General features: G+C 42.7%; 1 protein-coding gene and 1 long non-coding RNA gene across 5 annotated transcripts in view; one reads left to right on the plus strand and one right to left on the minus strand.

Moving 5' to 3' along the window:
- The window catches only part of CCDC170 (coiled-coil domain containing 170), an 86,507-nt gene extending 70,136 nt beyond the window's left edge, over nt 1–16,371 (minus strand). For 3 of the 4 annotated variants that reach the window (XM_079146636.1, XM_079146635.1, XM_079146634.1), the window contains exon 1: nt 15,988–16,371. In XM_079146636.1, coding sequence (XP_079002762.1) covers nt 15,988–16,230 — 243 coding nt within the window. In that variant the 5' untranslated portion in view covers nt 16,231–16,371. The remainder of the gene's footprint in view (nt 1–15,987) is intronic. The other variant, XM_079146637.1, reaches the window with a different exon arrangement.
- A 39-nt stretch (nt 16,372–16,410) lies between these two features.
- Nucleotides 16,411–21,020, plus strand: part of LOC306665275 — a 29,323-nt gene continuing 24,713 nt past the window's right edge. The window contains exon 1 of the long non-coding RNA XR_013764959.1: nt 16,411–16,507. This is a non-coding gene — a long non-coding RNA (uncharacterized lncRNA). The remainder of the gene's footprint in view (nt 16,508–21,020) is intronic.

Genomic DNA, 21,020 nt, shown 5'->3' on the forward strand with positions numbered 1-21,020 from the left:
AGCCTCCACTGGGAAATAACCAGAAGGTGGAAACTGTTAGCAAATGTAAGCAAATAATCCACTTTAGAAAGAAGTCAAACAGCAGTTAGCCTTCCTAAAAGAATTCTTGCAAAGAGACAAAGAAAGATCTTTGTCTTTTTAGACAAAGTTTAGACAGGATTTTAGAATTATTTTCCCCTCTATTTTGTTCCCCAAATAAGTGAGATTAAAGGCAGATTCAAACCCTCCTCTTTAGTATTCAGCAACCCTCACCAAGCCATGAGGATGACCCGTGTCCTCAACACCCCCTTCAGGACAGATGTTGTAGGCTCTTGGTTAGGAGCCCCATCTTTCCCAAGGAAGGAATCCATCGCCTCCTTAACAACCAAAGCCCACCACAGTCTGCCCAGGATCCACAGCCTTTCCTCCCCTCAAGTTCCAATCCAGAGAGTAGCCGGGGGCAGCTTGGGATTCAAAGAAGGAATCAAAAGCCAGTGGGGAAAATCAGCTCTGCCAGTGTGCATCCCAACAGTAACCCTCTGGCTCTTCCAACACTCACAACTTAAAAGCCTGGTTTTCTGTAGAACTTGACCAGTCTAAACTCCCAGGCTGCACTGCTCCGTTTCAGCTGTCTTCTCACCATGAGGACGCTTCTTCCTCCAGGCACTTAGCCCAGGGTAAGGAATAAATGGTATGTGTAATCAAGGACTCCATGTCTCCCTCTCTCAAAAGACTGCGAGGCTCACTAAGGCACACCTAGCATCTACTGAGGACCTCACTATGCAAACTATAATTATTATTAGAGTTAAGGAAATGGATGGATGCCCTTTTTACCAATATCTTACTCTTCCCTTTGGATTGACTAATGAGGGATGAATGCTTTTTTTTTTAACTAATATTTTAGTCCTCACCCTACATTTTATTCTATCTAGACTCTCATCCTATTCTTGTTTGTTATGCCTAAAGCTATTGGCCCCAGGGGCGGGCCGATTTCTACTGGGTCCCACCTGCTGGGGATGGGTAGATTTGGAAAGTCCACAGATGTCCCATGAGAAGGAAATGGCCCACTAGTCTTCATTTAAGCCTATCCAGAAACATTAACACCAGAAACATTAACCACCAGAAAGCATGGGTATATCACATAAAAATGAGCTTAGACAGGAGAGAGTTTCCTTTTTTTTTTTTTTGCTTCTATGGGTATTCTGGAACATACTCCTCCTGTATCATGGCAGAGCCATAAATAAAGGTAAGTCCTCAAACTGCTAGTGTTTCCTCTATCTTTATTGTCTGTAAAAGACCTGGATTTTCAAGAATGACTTTAGTTCCCATCCGGAGCTTCGGGTCTATTTCTTATCCAATGTCAAAACAAAGAAAAGAAAGGGAATGGCAGTAAAGAAAAATTAAAGGAAGAAAAATATTAAAAGAAGCAAATTAGGGTCACTTGCTTATAATGGACCTCAGCTTGACTTGGCTTTTCCAAGCAGATAAACATGAATCACATGATTCACTAGGACCACAAGGGAAAGCGAACCAGTTGCTCAGTAACAGCACACCTACTACGGAAGAAATCACAACAAATTGCAAAACCCACAAAAAAATTCGGTGACATAGTGCCAAGTCCTGGTCTAGTTAAAGCATTTCTACAACAGAATCAAAACAATATAGTCCAACTAGTTATCTCTTAAGTTCTGGCTTTTCAAGGATAATTCAGTCAGACATGGTGGTGCATCCCTGTAATCCCAGCAACTCAGGGTGTTGAGGCAGGAGGATCGCAAGTTCAAAGCCAGCCTCAGCAATTTAGCAAGGCCCTAGGCAACTTAGCAAGATCCTGTCTCAAAAAACAAGAAGGGCTGGGGATTTGGTTCAGTGGTTAAGCACCCCTAGGTTCAATCCCCAGTACCAAAAAAGAAAAGAAGAGAATATTTTTAAGTAGGATATAAAAATGGTCCTCTGTTGCATCATTTGACCATCATTAATTTAGTTAATTCACACAGTTTCCTAGACTTGTCCAGGAATTGGGACATTCCTCATCCATCACCTGACCAGCTTCCTACTGAGACAGTGAGCTATGTCCTGGTAGGAGGCCACGGAGACCTCACTGATCTAACACCAGCTTAACGAGTTCTCAATGTCCGGAGTCTAAGCATTTCAATGTTAGGGTTAAAAAGAGCTCTGCCGAAGCTTCACCCAAAAACAGATGGAGACTGATGCCCCAGCTTCTCCACTGTTCTCCCTTCCTCTGACTCCCTTTGTGCTGACCTAACCACTGAGCAGCCAGACTAGTCATTCTAAAACATAGACCTGATCTCTTCCTCTCCACCTACCTAAGCTGCCCAAGTTCAGGAATAAAGTCCTCAAGGGATGCAAATGTCCTCATAACCAGCCAGGGTCCACATGGCCAGCATTTCTGACCTTCTACTAGTTGTGTAAACACCGATGCCGAACAGGATGAAGCATGATTCAAATACAATGTCATTGAATCCTGGGAGCAACCAGGTGAAGCAGATGCTACTGTGCATTTTGGGTAAGAAAGAAAACCAAGTTCAAAAGGAACAGGAGTCCCCCCGGCCTCCTCTCCTGTCCTCCCACAAGTCTAATCCCCTCACCTTCGCTCACTCTCCCCACCCCCGTCACCGCGGCCCCTCATTCCTTAAGTCAGCTTTCTCTGGCCCTCAGTCTAAATTAAGTTCTTGTGTTACTTCCTCTAATGGTACCTAATACTTACCCTTCATGTCTTTGACTGTTATAACTACTATTCATCTGTGTATTTACTTGCTTAGCATCCACTTTCCCTGCTAGACCAGGAGGTCCATAGGAGAATGTCCATTTTTGTTCACCACTGTGTCCCAGTGACTGGGAATCAGGAAGTACTTGTGGAATGAATGAATAAAATAGTACAACCAGAATTCAAACCATGGTTGACTCTAATGTCCAGGCTCTTAATCATAATTGTCCCATATATATTAGTCAAGAGTTGAAATGATCACTTTTCCATAAATTAAATTATGTCCTGACCTTCCATATTGTTGTCTGCTTGTCTGGCTATTGTAATATTGACCTACATCCTATAATTAATGTTAAAGTCACATCATTCATTTAACTTCCATTAATTCATAAATCCCTTTCCGACCACTTCTTGGAAGACACATTCTTCTTTCTGAAAGTTCATACATGTACAGGTTGGGTCTGATTGATTCAGGGGCCTATATTTTAGCTGAATGTAAAGTTCTGTGGAGCTTAAAACAATCTGTTCACATTAATGCAGTAATCTCTTAAGCTGGACTCAATGAAAGTCATAAGCAGACTAATTAACTTCAGGTCCAATTTTAAGCAACTAGCATTTGTATTGGATATATCTCCAAGACTAATAATGAATGCAGACCTGGGAATGTCCTCCATTTGGAATAGCTTCTATAAGTGGAATGGTGGCAACAAAAATCCCTGTTGACAGGTAGCTAGATCTTATCTCTTGTCTCTCTATATATATCTGCTTTCTTTGTGGTTGGTGTTAATCCTTGTTTCTCACAAACTCCTCAAGCATGGAAGGACTCAAAGGGCCATTGCCCCGTATGCTAGCGAGGGTTCTCCAGTAAGCCAACACGTTCCATGACTTGGAGGGGTACTTTGTGGGTAGATATTACTGGGGGCCCATGAGGATGTAACTCAGGCCCAAATTAAGGGACCAATAGAAGCATTCTAGAGCTACAGAATTCTTGATTTTTAAAAACTGGGCTTTCTGGAAAAGGGGAATTTTTAAATATTTGAAATGCATACTTTTGCATGTAAATAACAAGGCCTTGAGGATTCACAGTACAAAAAGAAATCATTTCGTTAACTCACAGAGTAGAGAACAATCCATGATGGAAGTCATTTTTCCACTCAAAAGAGAATGCGAAGAAAAAAGAGAAAGGAGAGGGACCTGGGACCACTGGTGCTTGGGGCTGCTGCCCATGCTCTTGGGACTGCAAACTGGGGTGGTGGGGTGGGAGGTGCACTGCAGCTAGCTGCCCACTTCCGGAATGCACCATGGAGACCAGAGCCTCCTAGAGAAGGCCTGTGGTCTACACAGCTCCTGGGTGTGACTGGGCGAAGTGCCCACCAGGAGAGGGAAGTGGGTCCTTCCAAGCTGCTTCTTCAGCACCCACTCCCCAGGCAAGGAAAGAAACAGCATCCAGATTTCCCATGTTCCCAGGGGAAGCAAAAGGGGACAAGATAAGACAACTGACTTAATGGGATTTGGGCAGGGAATAAGGAACAGGAAGTGCCCTGCACCCCCAGAGGCCAGGGCAGAGTAGGGACTTCAGCAGACATTGATGTCCAAGTCCAACAGGGAAGGAGTGGGGCCCGGAGGAAGAGGATGGGCTCAGTGTTGTGCTGGCCCCCACCCAGACCTACATGCTCAAAATCCCACCCATCTCCACCTGCACAAACAGCTCCCCTCGGGAAGGACAAGAAAGAAGAAAACAGGCTGTTACCCTGAAGAGGGAAGAAGGTATTTTTCTACTCTAGACAGGAGATTGCATCTCCTGAGCTAAGCTGAGTTACAGGCTCTCAACTTGACCCTCACTGCCTGGCACTAACGATATGTCAGGTGCTCCCCCAGAGAGCTACCTATCGCCCACAGACATCCAAAGAAAACCATTAGGTGAGCCAAAATGTATCAGAAACAGGCTGAGCAGCCGTTGCTTCCAGCTCTGTAAGTTAGAGTACCAGAGAGTTTATTTCTCTAGAGCAGAGACTTCTCTGAGGTACAGTTTCATGTTCTTCAGCCTTTGGGGATCAGTGTTAGAAGAAACCTCCATATGAAGACTAATTCTGTAATTAAAGACACCGGCCATATGTTACATAATTCTAACACTCAGTGCTTTGTCTGCAGGGAGGAGGGCTGGGTGTGACTTCTGAGTATGAGTGAGGATGCTAACTTTAGCAAAGGCAGTCTATTAATAAGCTCAGGCTGCTGTAACTGGGTAGCTTAGAGAACAGGCATGTGCTGCTCACAGTTCTGTAGGTTGGGAAGTCCAAGATGAAGTTATTCTTGATGAAGGCTCTCTTCCTGACTTGCATATGGCCATATTATCTTGACAAAGACAAGCTCTGTTGGATCTCTATCTTCTTTTTTTTTTTTTTTTTTTTTTTTTTTTTTTTTTTTTTTTGCGGTACTGGGGATCGAACTCAGGGCCTTGTGCTTGCAAGGCAAGCACTCTACCAGCTGAGCTATCTCCCCAGCCCTGGATCTCTATCTTCTTATAGGACACTCATCCCATCCTAGGGTCCCCACCTTCATGACCTTATCTAAACCCAACTACCTCCCCAAGGTCCCTGTGTCTCAATATCATCACACTGAGGGTGAGGACTTCAGCAAGTGGATTTGGGGAGGACACAAACCTTAAATCCACAACAGACTGCAAGCTGAACTCTAGAGGACAGGAAAAGATAAATCCACATACACTCGGGAACTGAGGGGCATGGGGATTTAGGCAACTCGTCCATGTTGTATTCATCGACTCATCATCCCAGTTTCTTCTTACTTCCTGACCCAATCCATGGATGCCACGTCCAAGCACAGAACCTTCCAGATGTCCCTGGAAACAGAGGCTTACCGTTGCCTTTCCCTACCCCTAATGAAGGCTCCCTCCCGTTTGTTGCTGCCTTTGTTGTTCCAGAACGATGCAGTGTGTGGTCTCATCCCCACCAGGCTGTGGCCTACTGTGCTTTCTACTTTTTCCTCTTTAAGGGTGGGATTTAGAGAAGCAGAGGATGTGAACATACACACTCCGTCCACTTTCTTTAGCGTGCAGTCCCGAGCAGGGATTAATCCTCCCATTTTCACCACAGGGCCTCTGAGGACTAGAGGGCTGTTCCAAGGTCTTAAGTTCAGCATGCAGTGTGGCTGGACTGGCACCTGTCTTCTGCACTGTAGCTGTGGCCTCCACTTACGGCGTCACAGAAGACCCCTTCGTGAATAACTGCCGTGATTGACCACCAGAACAAACATTATCCCTCCGTGTGTGTGTGTGTGTGTGTGTGTGTGTGTGTGTGTAAAACTTCTACCTTGAAAATCCACTGCTCTTTTTTTCACAAGCTGTCAGAGAGCTCAGCAATTTAGTGTAACAATTTTCATGCCGTTTTCGTGACATATCTAACCCTTAACTAGAGTGCTCTAATTCTCTCCTCTTTCTCTCTCTCTCTCTCTCTCTCTCTCGCTCTCTCTCTCTCTCTCCATGTTTCTGTTATAAATATCTCAAATTATTGGGGAAGTCATTATTAGCTTATTAATATTTCTTCAATTTTTTGAAGAAGAAATAAAACACAAAACAGAATGGAACTAGAAAAGATCATGCTAAGTGAAATAAGCCAGTCCCAAAAAACCACAGGCTGAATGTTTTCTCTGTTAAGTGGATGCTAATTCATAGTGGCTGGGTGGGTAGGTAGGGAAGAATGAAGGAATTTTGGATTTTGCAGAAGGGAGTGAGGGGAGGGTGGGGCAGTGGGAATGAGGAAAAAAACTTTAAAAGAAGCAAAACAAAACAAAGCAAAACATAAAACAACCAAACCTAGCAAGATCAAGTAATGTGTTCTCCGTAACAAAACCAGCTCATCTCAGACTCAAGAATACTCAGGTCTCTTGACTTCCAGATTAATTCTTTCCAAGCCAATAAATACTCACTCAATAAATTGATGAACAATTGATTTTCTTAGTAGGTGCTTATAACAGGAAGAATCTATTCCCTCATATCTTCAACTGAGAGGATATGAAGGGAATAAATTTGGGGTCCTCTGGGGTCTGCTCACCCCAACCAACACATGATCAAATTCAATGTTCGTTTGAAAATGACTCTCTCTCCCTGGAAAGGCTTTTATTTCTGTAGCCTTCCTTGATTAATGACCTCAAGAACCACCTAGAGGCCAATGACCTACAAATACAGATGATCCAGCCAACACCTCTCTGTGAAGCTCAGAATCTTCACACCTAACTGCCTACTGGATACAACTTGGATACTGCACAGGCACCTCACACCCAACATGTATAAAACTGGACTCCTAGCCAGATGCAGGGGGCACACTTGTAAACCCAGCAACTCGGGAGACTGAGGCAGGAGGATCGCAAGTTCAAGGCCAGCCTTCACCAGCGTCCTCCATCTCAGCAAATGAGACTAAGCATCGCCTTGTCACTCAAGCCAGATGCCCACGCCTTACAACCTGTCTCCCTTTTCCCTGTTCCTACACATCTGTCTGTGGATTCTCCCACCCAAGACCCTCAATCTCCTTGACCTTCATTAAGTCTAGATCACAGACAATGGGTTCCCATCAGCTGATTCCCTTGTAGGCCCCAGCTAAGCCCCAACCTGCCTTGCCACCCTCATCTGCCACTCTAGTCACCTCACTGTCCCCTCCAACGGCGCTCAGCCACCCTGGCCTTCTACAGTTGCTTGAGCGGACTGTGCTTCTCCTGCCGACGGCCTCCACACACTCTGTGCCCAGGAGAAACCCCTTCGTGGAGATCCATGCCCAGTCCTTTGCCCACTAATTCCCACTCGCCTTCCAAAGCTCAACCTCAGTTTCACTTCCTGGAAGAAGATGGCCTCACCACCAAGTCCAGGGGACACTTTGTCCTCCAGCCTGACTCGGCCTCCCTCTGACATTCAGCACACAGATACTCCCTCCGTGGCACCCCACGCTACGTGCCCCCAAGCACCTCTCCTTTCTTTATTTCTGCGCACCTGCTTCTCCAGTCCCGCAGCTCATCCTTCACCCCGCCTCAACTTGATCTTTTTGGAGGTCTGAGGGGAAGGAACCTGGGGGCACTTAAACACTGAGCCCAGCCCCAGCCCTTTCTTATATTTTATTTAGAGACAAGATCTCACGGAGTTGCTTAGTTGCTGAGGCTGGCTTTGAAGTCACGATCCTCCTGCCTCAGCCTCCCAGCCACTGGGATGACACTCGACTTGATCTTTGCTGGATTCTGTCCTCAATACTCCTCACTCATCACTCGGGACACCACCCTCCCGGCCTACTTCACACCCTTCAGTGATTTCAGCCACTTCCAGGATCTGATGGATCCCAGTCTGCATTTCCAGCCAGAGACCCACACTCACAACATCATGTCCTACCAGCACCTGAAAATCGGGATCCACCCCCATTGCCCCGTAATCTTGGCAAGGCTTCCCTTCCAGGCCCTGCGTCCTGATGTCATTGTTTGTCCACGTGTCTTCCTCCTGAGCCTTCCCCAAATTCAAACTCCAGCCACACTTGCCTTCGACCTTTCGTAACTTTTATTTATTATCAATTATTATTTACTTAACTAAACTGTAAGCTCAACAGATATAAACAGTGCCTTCTACTTTGTAATCCCATTTGTGGCCCTGGTACATCAGTTGGATGTATTTTTACTTCAGTGTGCAGAAGAGTTGCAAGATTAATCCCATGAATTCAAGAATACTGTTCACTTAATTCACCAATAAGAACATTTTGCTGCATTTTATTTTTTCCTTTATGTATGTATGATTGCTGAATCATTTGTGAGCAATCTACAGACACCAGGGCCTTACTTCAGTATGCATCTACGAATAATGACATTACTTTTTATATCATTGTCAAGTTCAAAATATTTAAGTGACACCATAGTATTCACCAATTGACCCAGTAATGTTCCTCAGAATAACAATAAATTCATTGCATGTGGTTGTCAATTGTCAGCCTTTCCTTGTCTTTCATAACATCAGTGGTGAGAGAAATTGGCAAGTGACTATGTGATGCTCAGAAAATACAGAACCTCACATGGAATTGCCAAAAATGATCAACACAAATTCAGTCATGAAGAAATGCTGACCATCCCCAAAGTGAGAAGCATTCAACAAGTCACTTTTTTAAATGCCTCAACTCATTCCCATGAAAGGTACCATAATTGTCCTGGGTTTTTCTAAGAATGCTGCCTCACAGATCATTCAGGACTCTACTTGGGTGCCATCTATCTCCTTGGAGAGTTGACCCCACAGGCCCTACTGAAACTGGACCCTGCCCTTCACCCCACTCCACCTCTACCTTGCTATCCTGCTTTCACTTCTTTTCAAAACATTTACCACTCCTTGAAATGACCTGATCTGCCTGCTTAATTTTTTATCTTTCCCTTACTAGAATATATATTTTTTGAGGGTGGGTCCATATCCAAAACAGTGCCTGCTTTTAAATCTGCCCACATTTCATAGTTGCTGAAGGAAGGCCCTTCTGTGTCTTCAGTGCCTAACAAAGTGCCTGAGACACTGTGCGTGTCTGCAAGTGAGTGGCCAGGGCAAGCTCGGACCCTGGGCCTGGATTTGTGCGTCTCATTTCCTCCTGAGTTCTCTCACTTTTGCTTACTGCAAACCTCGACGAGATTTCAACATCCAGATGTCCTTTTTGAAATCCAACTATTCATTTCTTTTGCCCCAAAGTAGACAAGATTTAGGGAAATGTCATAAAATTATTCCCCTTTGCACCGACATTGAGATTAGACTATGTTGACAGATATAGACAATGTGCCAAAAAAAATACATTTCTGAATATAGCTCATAGGGCAGATTCATTCAAGAGGAAAAACCTAAGGGTAAATTTAATCCATGGAAAGGAAGTCATCTCAAACACTCAGAAATATAATCCAGATATTTGTTTTTATGAGATGACTCTCCCCAGTGCACTAACGAGACAACTCAGATATTTATGAGTAATATTTATTACTCAAGCAATATCTTCTCATGTAGACATAGAAGCCATAATCAATAGCTGTGCTCCTATCTGTAAGAGAAAGAATGAGGTGCTCTGGTCCAATTCAGCAATGCCTTTGAACTTCTCTGCCCTTAGATCAAAGCCACCAAAGCAACAATTTCAAAGGGAAAAATTGGAAGGAAAACAAAGAAAGAAACCTTGAGTAAAAGAACATAGCATAAATAATTCCTGGTGTAGCAAATGTTACTCCCTTTTTCACTTAAAAAATTTTAAGTTGTCCTTGAACATGGAAAAAAGTAAATCTTTATAATGAGTCAACTTAATTCAAGTACAAACCAAGGAGTATTCACTATTGTTTGAAATACACTGCACATTCTATTTGCCAACACTAAGTAAACACACACAATCTTCTCAAATTCATGCAGAAAACACCTCACTCTCTGTTTCAGGTTCAAAAAGTTCTCCCCTACCTGTTCTTTTTGAAGGATTTTTTTTTTTTTTTTTTTTTTTTTTTTTTTTATCTCTGGCTGCATTCTAAGGCCAGGCAGCCAAAGAATAGGGAAGAGAAACTAAATGTTATAGTAAATACAACAAAGTCAAATGTGTAAATGAATGAACCACTCAATTGTTTTTTAAAACATTTTTATTCTGAAATAATTTAGAATTACAAAAAAGTTGCAAAAGCACAACCCAGTGTCCCCCTAATGTTAACCACTTTTGGGACTGAGGTATATTTATTAAAAGTAGGAAATTAGCAATGTTACAATACTGTTAACTGAAGTACAGACCTCATTCCAATTTCATTGCTTTTTCCACTAAGGTCTTTTTTTTTTTTTTTTTTTTTTTTTTTTAAGTTGTCAACGGACTTTTATTTGTTTATATGTTGTGCTGAGACTCAAACCCAGTGCCTCACACATGCTACGCAAGCAGCTCCAACACTGGGCTACAACCTCAGCCCCCTGAGGTCCTTCTTTTTATTTTTTTTGAGGTGCTGGAGATTGAACCCAGGGACTTGTGCATGCGAGGCAAGCACTCTACCAACTGAGCTATATCCCCAGCCGCCCTGAGGTCCTTTTTGATCAGAAGCCAACCTAAGCTCCCATATGCACTTAGATTTTGCATTTCCCTAGTCATGATCTTGATACTTTTGAAGAACACTACCCAGTAGTATGTAGAATGTCTTTCAGGGTAGGTTTGTCCACAGTTTTCACACGATTTGAGAGTTATCATTTGTTTGTAATAATTCTCTATCTTTAACACAGGAGAAAACATCTGATTCAACCCCTACCATGAAAGCACACTTCTAGGCTTTTATCCAATTGATTATTAAATAGTCTGAAGATATTTATTCCCCTGGGCCAAGAGAAAAAAGGTATTGGTTAATTTTTACAGTCATATCCCAAATGCCTTATGTATTTTTATTCTTACAACAACCAAGTTTGCACTTTAGCAAAATCTTTCATTGGATCCCTTGCCAATTTTTGGTCTGGTTGGATCTACCAAATACTAACAGAGGTATATTTAAAATCTTCTAGTTATGGATGTGTCCATTTGTACTGTTTTTTTTTTTTTTTTTTTTTTTGCTCCTGTCAATTTTTATTTTTATATTTTGAGGCCATGTAATTAAGTACATATACATTTAGAATTGTTACAACTTCCTGATGAATGGAAAGTTTTATCATTTTGTGATGATTTCTTTACCTCTAGTAATCCTTTTTTTTTCCTTTGAGTATTTTGCATTATATGAATATAGTAATCAGTTTTATTTTGATTCTTATTTGCCTGGTATATATTTTTAGGCATTTTACTTTCAGCCCTTCATATTCTTTTCCTTCTGTATTGTTATAGCTTGGATCTGGAATGTCCCTCAAAGTTGTGTGTTAAAAGTTTGGTCCCTGGTGCAGCAGCACTCAGAGATGGGGCTTTGGGAAGTGTTCGGATCCGAGGGCTCTGACATCATCAGTGGATTCGTTCCTTGATGGAGTCATAGCTGTGGACAATTGGGAGGGATGGAACTGTAGGAGGTGGGACCTAGTTGAAGGGAGTATGTCCTTGGGGCACGTCCTCGGGACTCTGTCTTCTCCCCTGATCCTTTTCTCATTACCTAGCAGTAATGAGCTGACAGCTCTCCTCTGCCGGGACTCTGTCTTCTCCCCTGATCCTTTTCTCATTACCTAGCAGTAATGAGCTGACAGCTCTCCTCTGCCAGGCCCTTCTGTCATGATATTCTGCTCATCTAAGCCAGAGCAAGGGAGCCAGCCTGCCATGGACTGAAACCTCTGAAATCATGAGCCAAAATGAATTTGTCCTACATTCAATGTTTTTTTTCTCAAGTATCTTGTCACAGCAACGAAAAGCTAAGATGGGTCTTAGCATCAACAGCATACACTTGAATTTTAAAATGTGATCTAGGGCTGGGGGTGTAGCTCAGTGGCAGCCCTTGTGCTTTGTATGCATAAGGCCCTGAGTTTCATTCCCAACACAGCAAAAAATAAATAAATAAATAAATAAATAAATAAATAAATAAATAAATAAATAAATAAATATAACGTGATCTCTTTTCGTCAACTGAATATTTAGTTCACATGTATTTTTACCGTAAATGCCGATATATGTGCTTTCAACTAATCATTTTGTGTTTTCTTTTTTCTCCCCCTGTTCTATTCTTTTTCTCTAATTTCTTGTATTTTTAAAAGACTTAGGTTTTTTTCTTTATACCTAGAAAAGGGAAACCTTCTGGCTTAAATTCATACAACAATGTAATCAGAATAAGATATTTTCTTAAACTTAATTTTGGTTTTAAAAAAGGAGGGGAAGAAAAGAACAAAACAGAGCAAATGAGAGGAGGGAAGGTGGGAGGAAATGGTTGTTTAAGAAGCAGTAATGATGGGCTGGGTTTGCAGTTCAGTGGTGGAGTGCTTGCCTAGCATGTGTGAGACACTGGGTTCGATTCTCAGCACCACATAAAAATAAATAAGTAAAAATACAGTTTCATCCACAACCCAAAAAATATATACTTAAAGAAAAAGAAATAGTAATAAGATCACCTCATATCCATTAGGATAGCTATGATACAGAACTCCTCTTCTGGGTATGTACCCAGAAGAACTGAAAGCAGAGACTCCATGAAATATTTGTTCACCTGTGTTCATAGAGCACTATGAACAAAAGCCACAAGGTAGACCAATCAAGTGTTCAAGGACAGATGAGCAGATAAGGAAAACATGAGCTATACATACAGTGGAATATTATGCAGCCCTAAAAACAAAGGGAATTCTGATGCATGCTACAACACAGATGAACTTTGAGGACCATATGCTTTATGAAATAAGCCAGTCACAAAAGAACACATACAGTATGTATGGTTCCATTTAGGTGAGGTACCTAGAATGGTCCAAGTGATCAGAAGAATGGCAATTGTCAGGGGTTGGGGGAGGGGGAATGGGAAGTTACTGTTTAATGAGTACAGTTTCAATTTTGCAAGATGAACAAAGATCTGGTAGCAAAGGTGTCCCAGCAAAAAGAACATACTCAATGCTGCCGAACTGTGCACAAACATGTATGATCTAAGATGATAAGTTTTATGTGCCTAAAACAACATTTTTTAAAGTGGAAATGGTGGGGGGGGAAAGGAAAATAAACTTCACTCTCCTCATTACTCTACATGATCGGCTCTAAGTCCTTGGCTCTGAGGAACTGCAACTGTTGAGAGCCGGTGTTGCTATTTGCATTTGCTTCTTAGAAGGATCCTATCAGAAAGATATTCCACTTAGGCCTGCTTTACAGAAAGAGTAAAGAGGTCTACTCGATTTCCCAACAGTAGTTTATATCGAAGACATCACTTCACTTTGGGTTCTCTGAGTATGTGGAAACACACTCAGCAGCACAGCTGGTAGACCACCATGTTTTGTGGCCCCCTAACACCCGATCCAAGCACTTTCACTGAAGTACAGTGACAACTTCGTACTGCTTGGTGATACTACTTTTTAACCCAGTCGGATTTTTCATTCAGTGACTTATTTCCAGTGCACAGCTATGTACTGCTGAAAGTTATGTATAAACTTCCCCAAAGCGAGTCTCTTCCTCCACCCTTGAGCTGTTCCACTTCGATCTCACAATATTTGCCTTCAGTGCTCATGACATTTTCTAGCCTGGTGAAGCTCTGTGGGTAACTTGGTTACAGGTAAATCCACCTTGAGGAAAGTTCAGCATGAAACCTGGCTCGTGAGTGAAACCATGAACCCATAATCTTTTCATGTGTCTATTTCTCCCAGTCATAAACTCTGGATCCATTAAAAGCAGGGACTGTGTCAAAGACACTTTTTGTCCTCAGTGCCTGTCACAGATCCTCAGTAAACTGATGTTTGAGGTGGTTGGCAAGGTATCAATGCAGGGGTTTGTGGAAGTAGTACCGTGGTCTTGACACCATGGCAAATTCTTTAAGTTACAAAGAATCGCAGCAGCTAATATTCCTAAGCTTATTCAGTCACTCTGTGGAGTGCCTTACATATTTTGAGTGTGAAATCCCAAAACGACACTATGTGATAAGTATTTTGGTTCCATATTACAGATGAGGACACTAGAGTTCAGACACTGTTTGTGGGTTTTGTTTGTTTTGTGTTTTTTGTTTATTTGTTTGTTTTTCTTTCGTTTTTGGTAGTGGGGATTGAACCCAGGGGTACTCTACCACTGACCTACATCCCCAGTCCTCATTTTTTGATACAGGGTTGTTGTCCAGGTTGGCATCAAACTTATGATCCTCCTGCCTCAGTCTCCCAAGTAATATTTTTGGCCCAGAAGACACAGAAAAGAGGTATAATCAGGATTATGTCTAGTTTTGGCTCCTTGGTCCCTATAGTACTCTACTTCTTCAGAAAGGTGCATACGATGACTGCTTTGTATTTTAACCTGTTTTCAATGCAGTGTGGTAGAAAAAGAAAACTTGCAAAAGAAAGATACTTCGGTATCTGCTCGTTTAACTGAGAAAGTCATCTCCTCTTCTATATAATGGGACGTTTCTGGGCTGCCTACACACCTACCTAAATTTTAAGATTATCTCAGATGAAGTATTTTGTAAACTAAAAATTTAATTACCATAAATGCTTCTACTCTTTTTCTCAGTGCCATTTAGCTTATTCAAGCCCGTTAAAATCTCAGACTTCGTGGAAATTTTCCTTTATGTAGATAGTGACTTGTTCTAAATATTCTCTACCTGAATCAATAAGATTATTAAACTAATATGATTACTTATCTATTGTTAAAGGAGAAAAAAGTACCTTTACAGTGGAAGAATCTGGTAGATACTACCAGTTGGGGACACCACCAACAATGGAACAAGCCAATATCACTCACCTGCTGATGTGATGCACTGAAATGCAATATCTCTGAAATAGCATCCTACCAAAAATCTAATCATGAAGAACAGATTTTTAAAACAAAACTGAGGAATTATTCCAAGTTTAAAGAAACTTGGTGGAGCTCGAAGTAAACTACATCACCATCATTTACAGACATCATGATGATGTCTAATTTACTCTGAATGGGCATACCATAAATAACATAAAGACACCACGTGCTTATGTATGGGCTGTCTGTCTTAATTAATGGAGGAAACTATGTTGGGATAAAAGGCAAGGTGTCAAATATGCAAATGCAAATGGAAAAAAATTAGTTTTATTTTTACAACACGCGACTGCTTTTCCACCAATATGTCAAGCATTGGGGAAATCTAAATGTGGGGGTGTAAGACAGCAATCAAAGGTGCTGAACATGAGAATTCTGGTAGCATGGTGAAGAATCCACTCCACACCTGTATCTAACAAATCCTCCAGAGATGCATATAGTCAGTATGGTTAGCATTTCCACCGAGCCCCGAGCACCGATTCTCCCTTCTCTGGCAACTAACTGCTCCAGACACAGGATACCTTGGGGGCATCCAGTGCCAGCTCCAAGGTGCATACTTAACTCAGGCTGAGCCAGACAGAATGAATCTGACACTTCAAGTCCCCAATGCCTAAGTGAGTAAATGAATCCAAGGACACCTGAATTTCAATATTCTGGAGTGGTGAGCAACGGAAAGGTCAGCAACTTTACTCAGCCGGCATTAATCCTACCACATCCAACTGGGGGGATGCTCTGAGCACGTCTCAATAGCTAAGCAGCCAAAGTTAAAGACGGAATTCTCGGCTCCTTGGAGTCGGGGAGGAGGAAGCGCAGGAGCCGCCACCCTGTAGAATTTACCCCTGTCGGGGGACCTGAGAGGCTGCGTGGCACAACCCAAAACACACGCGCTCGCCAGCTCCTGACCTGCGCGTCATTTCTGTGACGATCCGGCCACCCCGGTCCACTGCCCACGCGGGGACCGAGCTGCTCCGAGGCTACCCACGCTCGGGAGAAAAGGGGCGCGGATGTGCGGCGTGCGTGCCGCCGGTCGCTGGGTCGGGGCCCCTCGGCGCGCGGCTGCAGCTGGGACTGTACCTCGGACGCGGGCGACGCGGCGGGGCGGGTCGCGTCCAGGCTCCTGGAGCCCGAGAAGCCGCGGCGGCTCATGGCAGGTCCCCGGACACCGCGAGCGCGGCGGAGCGCGGAGCAGGCGGGTGGCGCGGACGCGTCTCCTCGGGCAACGGTAAACACCGCGGGGTGGCGCTGGCGCCCGGCTGCGCAGGAGCAGGGTGGCCAGAGGCCTCGGAGACCCCAGCCTCCTGAGGCTGTCCTACGCCACAGGCGGCAGCGATTGAGCAACCGACCCTGTCAAAGCGACCGGGGTCCCGGGAACGGAAGTCCGCGCCCACGATGGGATTTCACTGTGAGCGCAGTTCCAGGCATTGTCCTTATTTCAGGGACAAGGGAGAACGAGTGGTCACTTTAAGGGTGCACGTGAGATGCAGGCACTTGCTAACACGGAGCATTTATTTAGCACCCAGTGTATGCAAATGTGCCTGTAAGCTCCAAGGCCGCTTCACAGGCATGCAACCTATGTGGCTGCACAGGCCCAAGTTTAATGCTCTGTGGTCCCAGTCTTGAAATTCCGGGTTCAAATTCCTTGAAACTTTAAACAGGAGTTTCATTTTGTACCGGGCGTTGCAAATCACGTGGCCTGCCCGGTGAGCCTTCTTTCATTTAACTTTGGCAACAACCCTGCAGGGAAATGGAGTTGATGGTAATCCTAGGGTTAGTGACAGCATGGCTTCTCCTGAAATCCAGGTGCCCTTACATGAGGTGTTCTAATGGCTCCTTAAATGAAACAAGATTGCAGAGAGTGGGGATTGGGGTTGTGGCTCAGTGGTAGAGCGCTCACCTAGCACGAGTGAGACTCTGGGTTTGATCCTCAGCACCATATATAATTAAATGAATAAAATAAAGATCTACCAACATCTAAAAAATTTTTTTAGAAGATTACAAAACAAGTATTAGAAGAATGCACTTTTAAGATCAGGAAACCCCCACGGAAGAATAAAATAAATTGTTCAAGAGTTGATAAATACTAGGGTGACAGTAAGACACCAGATGAGAAAACTAAACCTAGAGAACAGGAGTAACCTGCCCCAGGCCCCACACCTCCGTAGCAGAACCTGAAAACGGAGACCACCTTCTTAGCACTTTGAAGTCCCTGCTGGATCCCACACTGTTGGAAACAGTATCAGAACTCAGGCAGCTTTTCTTAGATTCCATCCAGTCATCCTACATGTCTCTTAGGGTTTCTTGACCTTGACAATGGCTTTTTAAAAGGCAGTATTTTTAATTGACACATAAAAGTTGTACGCGTTTATGGGGTGCTGTGTGGTGCTGACAATGGCTTTTGACATTACGGTAATGTTGTATACCTTCCAGAATCACTTCCACCTGAAGCAACATTGGAAAAAAAAAAAAAAGTCCCTAATGGAAACCAAAGCTTTCTGGAATCTCCTATTATTAGTCTAGTTTTTAGAAAACATGTTTTCCCGTGGCAGTTTTCCCTTGCTGTGGAATCACTACAAAGTTGTTTAATTTTTAGCAAACGGACAATACCAGAGGAAACTCGAAGTCAATGAAAACTCAAGGTACCTAGAAGAAAGAACCAACCAGAAGAAGTCGCTTTCTGTAAACTCTACATCCAGTTACTTCATAATTCCATTTCACAAAGTCTGAGTCTAGTCACTTTGTTTAACTTCCTATCTCTTCTTCATGAGAATAGGAGAGAGGAATTAGCAGAATCTTAAACATCCCTGTTAAACAACTTTTCTCTGTGTGAGGACAATATCTCTTTCTGAGTGCTTGGCCTAGCCTTGACCCAGTGCCTTTGAACCTCCTGGGATATCAAGACATGAGTCACATGGCTTTTCAGGGCAGCATCTGATAATGGGGTCTGATGATGTCTAGGGAGTTGAGAAGCAGGACTCGGAGGACTGGACCCTAGAGGGGTATGTAGGGAACTTCGTTGGCACAGCATCTTGAGCTGGGATGGAGGCCTGTGTATAGAGGCAGTTTATACCCAGGAGGAAGTGATACAACCAAACAAGCTCCAGTCCAGGCTTCCCACAAAGCTCCTCCTGTGGGCAACACACCGTATGCCCAAGACTCCAGAACAGACTTCTGATTTTCTTTACAACGACAACACAGACAGGAAGCCACCAGCCATGTGACCCTGTTCACATCCCCTAACGTCATCTTTACTGTAGAGAGATGTTCCTAATTGGATACCTGTCTGAATTTGTATCAAATAGTATAGTCCCCTTAGGCTGATAAGCTTTGAAGGGCAGTGTTGTGAATGCTACACCCGAAGAAAGAACAGGTGGACAGCAGATAGGCCTTGACAGGGTTGGAGAGGGGCTGGAGGAGGACACTGTCACGGGCCACCTGAGAGGCGAAGCTAGACAACATGGGAGTGTGAGGAGAGATATTTGAGGCAGGAACCAAATGAAGTCTGGGATCCACCAGATAGGCAGAGCAAGGTGAGACAGCAGGAGACAAGCAGAAGAGAGTTCAGTCTGGGACAACTTTAGTTAGAGGTGCTGAGAGGAGAACACTAGCAGATATTTCACAGTGTGGAACAGGCAGTCCTAAGCATTAGGCTGAAGCAGAAAACCCAGCTCATTCTTCTACAATGTTATCCTCTCCCTTGAAATGCACTGATAAGCCTGGCATGCAGAGATACATGTTAAATAAATAGGATATTTGAAAGAAGGTAAAAATGCCCCCCCCCCATGCTCTGGGGAGATGAAAAATTCTGTCTGTTCCTACATGGAGTCTTCTGTTTTGGAGTTTGCTTGTGGAGTCATAAGTTTATTACTCTGTTTTCCGTCTTTTGTTTAATTGCTTGTTTGTTTTACAAACGAACATGTTTCTCATAGGAAAAGCTGTACTAAGATAACAACTTGGGGGTTCTCGATTTACATTTACAAGCTTGTCACTGGGTCCACTCCTATGACATTTAGTTGTCTAAAGATTGTTTAAAAGGGTATGTTCAATTTAAATATTTTCCTAATCAGGGGCTGGAGATGTGGCTCAGTGGTAAAGCACTTGCCTAGCACGCATGTAGGTCCTGGGTTCAATCCTCAATACCACAAAAAAAAAAAAAAAAAAAGTGCAGGGGGATGTTGCTCAGTGGTATGGCTGCCCCCAGGGCTCAATTCCCAGTACCAGGAAAAAATAAGTATTTTCCTAAATGATTTGCATGTGGGTGTCCCTTGAAAATTTATGTTGGAACCTCATACTCATGATAACATTAAGTAGCGCTGCCTGTGGGAGTCAATTAAGTCATGAAGTTTCCACTCTAATGGATGAGATTAGTGTCTTTATGCAGGAAGACACCATCCATCTGTAAAGAACAGGCCCCCACCAATCTGTTGGCACCTTCGGGAGGCACGTTAGCTTCCTGGACTGTGAGTAATAAAACTTGTTGCTTATAAATGACCCAGTTTAAGGCACTTTGGTATAGCAGCCCAAATGGACTAAGACAGAACTGAATAAAGACTGCAAACAAATGCTTTAGTCATCTAACCCAAGTTACCTGGTGAAATATAGACCGCTGAACTCTACTGCTATTATAAATGACAGCATTTAAAGGTCTTTAGGGCCCTGGTCACTCCTTTCCTAGACTTGTCTCCATTGTTTGCTGATCCCTACTTGATGGTTTTAGCAATGATTTGCTAAAGCGAATCATTCTTTAGCACTGATTTCAGTTTTATCAACTCATCCGAAAACAGATCCCCTGTCCCTTCTTGGTTCTATTGAGATAGCTGTTGTAAATAATTTATCAGTGTCACCTTCCAAGGACCATCATAAATTTTCATTCAATTTTTCTTTAAGACCCACTTTCTTTTTCCATGCATATAACCATGCATATTTTACACATAAAGTAAATGTGATCCTTTTATAACTTTACTATAGGCTAAGTTGAGAGAACCTCTAAGAACTCACCTTATGGAAAACAACCAACTCAAAGACCTTCCAATTTTTAAGGTAAATTATAACCATTCTTTTAAATTGTTAAGGTGAATTATAACTGCTCTTTTAAAAAGCAAAATCCTTCTTATCGAAAATGTAAAGTACATTTTAAGATATTTAAGCTGGTTAATGTGAGGTTTGAAAAATATCCATGATGAATATACATTTTCTAGACCTATGATTTTATTTTATTCCTATAAATCCAGTCTTAATATATCAATTCAATTTTAATCAATATTTCCTCAACTAGTCAGAAAGATATATTATATATAATGCCATCATTCATGGCCTTACTGAAGTGATATTTCAGCTGTAGGATTGCAAGTTTAAAATTTATTAATATTTTGGTGAAATTTGGAGGGATAAATGGAAAAATCTATGTTAATATTTTTCTATTCTAAGGGGAGAGAGTACTTTCTGGCAAACTGGTAAAGGTGAACCATGTAAGTCAATATGCACGTCCTCAACTGAAGTCCAAACAAGCAAAGGTCCACATTCTTGTTCCTACATTCATACGACAAGTGTCCATTAGTGGTCCAGTTTGTGCTTCTTTTTTGTTTTTTATTTTTTTGTTTGTTTGTTTTTTGAGATCTTTTTTGGCTTTTTGTATTAGTGGGGTTTTTGATTTTTGTGATTTTTGGTGGTTGTTTTTTTCTTCCATTTCCAACCTTGACATTAGTGATTTTGTTTTTTGTTTGACTGACAGTGCTGGGGATCAAACCCAGGGCCTCAAGGATGCCAGGCAAGTGCTCTACCAACCCTTGTTGGTGATTTTGCTGATTGAAATGGTCCCAGGCACAGAGCTAAGGTGCTGTCTAGTGCTACAGTCAGGCTGGGATGTGCCTTAGGGAGAAAGTACATGTGCTAGAGAGCATCACTCAAGCTTATAGTGCTGTTGGCAATGAGTCCAATGC

The sequence above is a fragment of the Sciurus vulgaris genome, assembly GCF_902686455.1.
Source record: "Sciurus vulgaris genome assembly, chromosome: 7".
Lineage (NCBI taxonomy): Eukaryota > Metazoa > Chordata > Mammalia > Rodentia > Sciuridae > Sciurus > Sciurus vulgaris.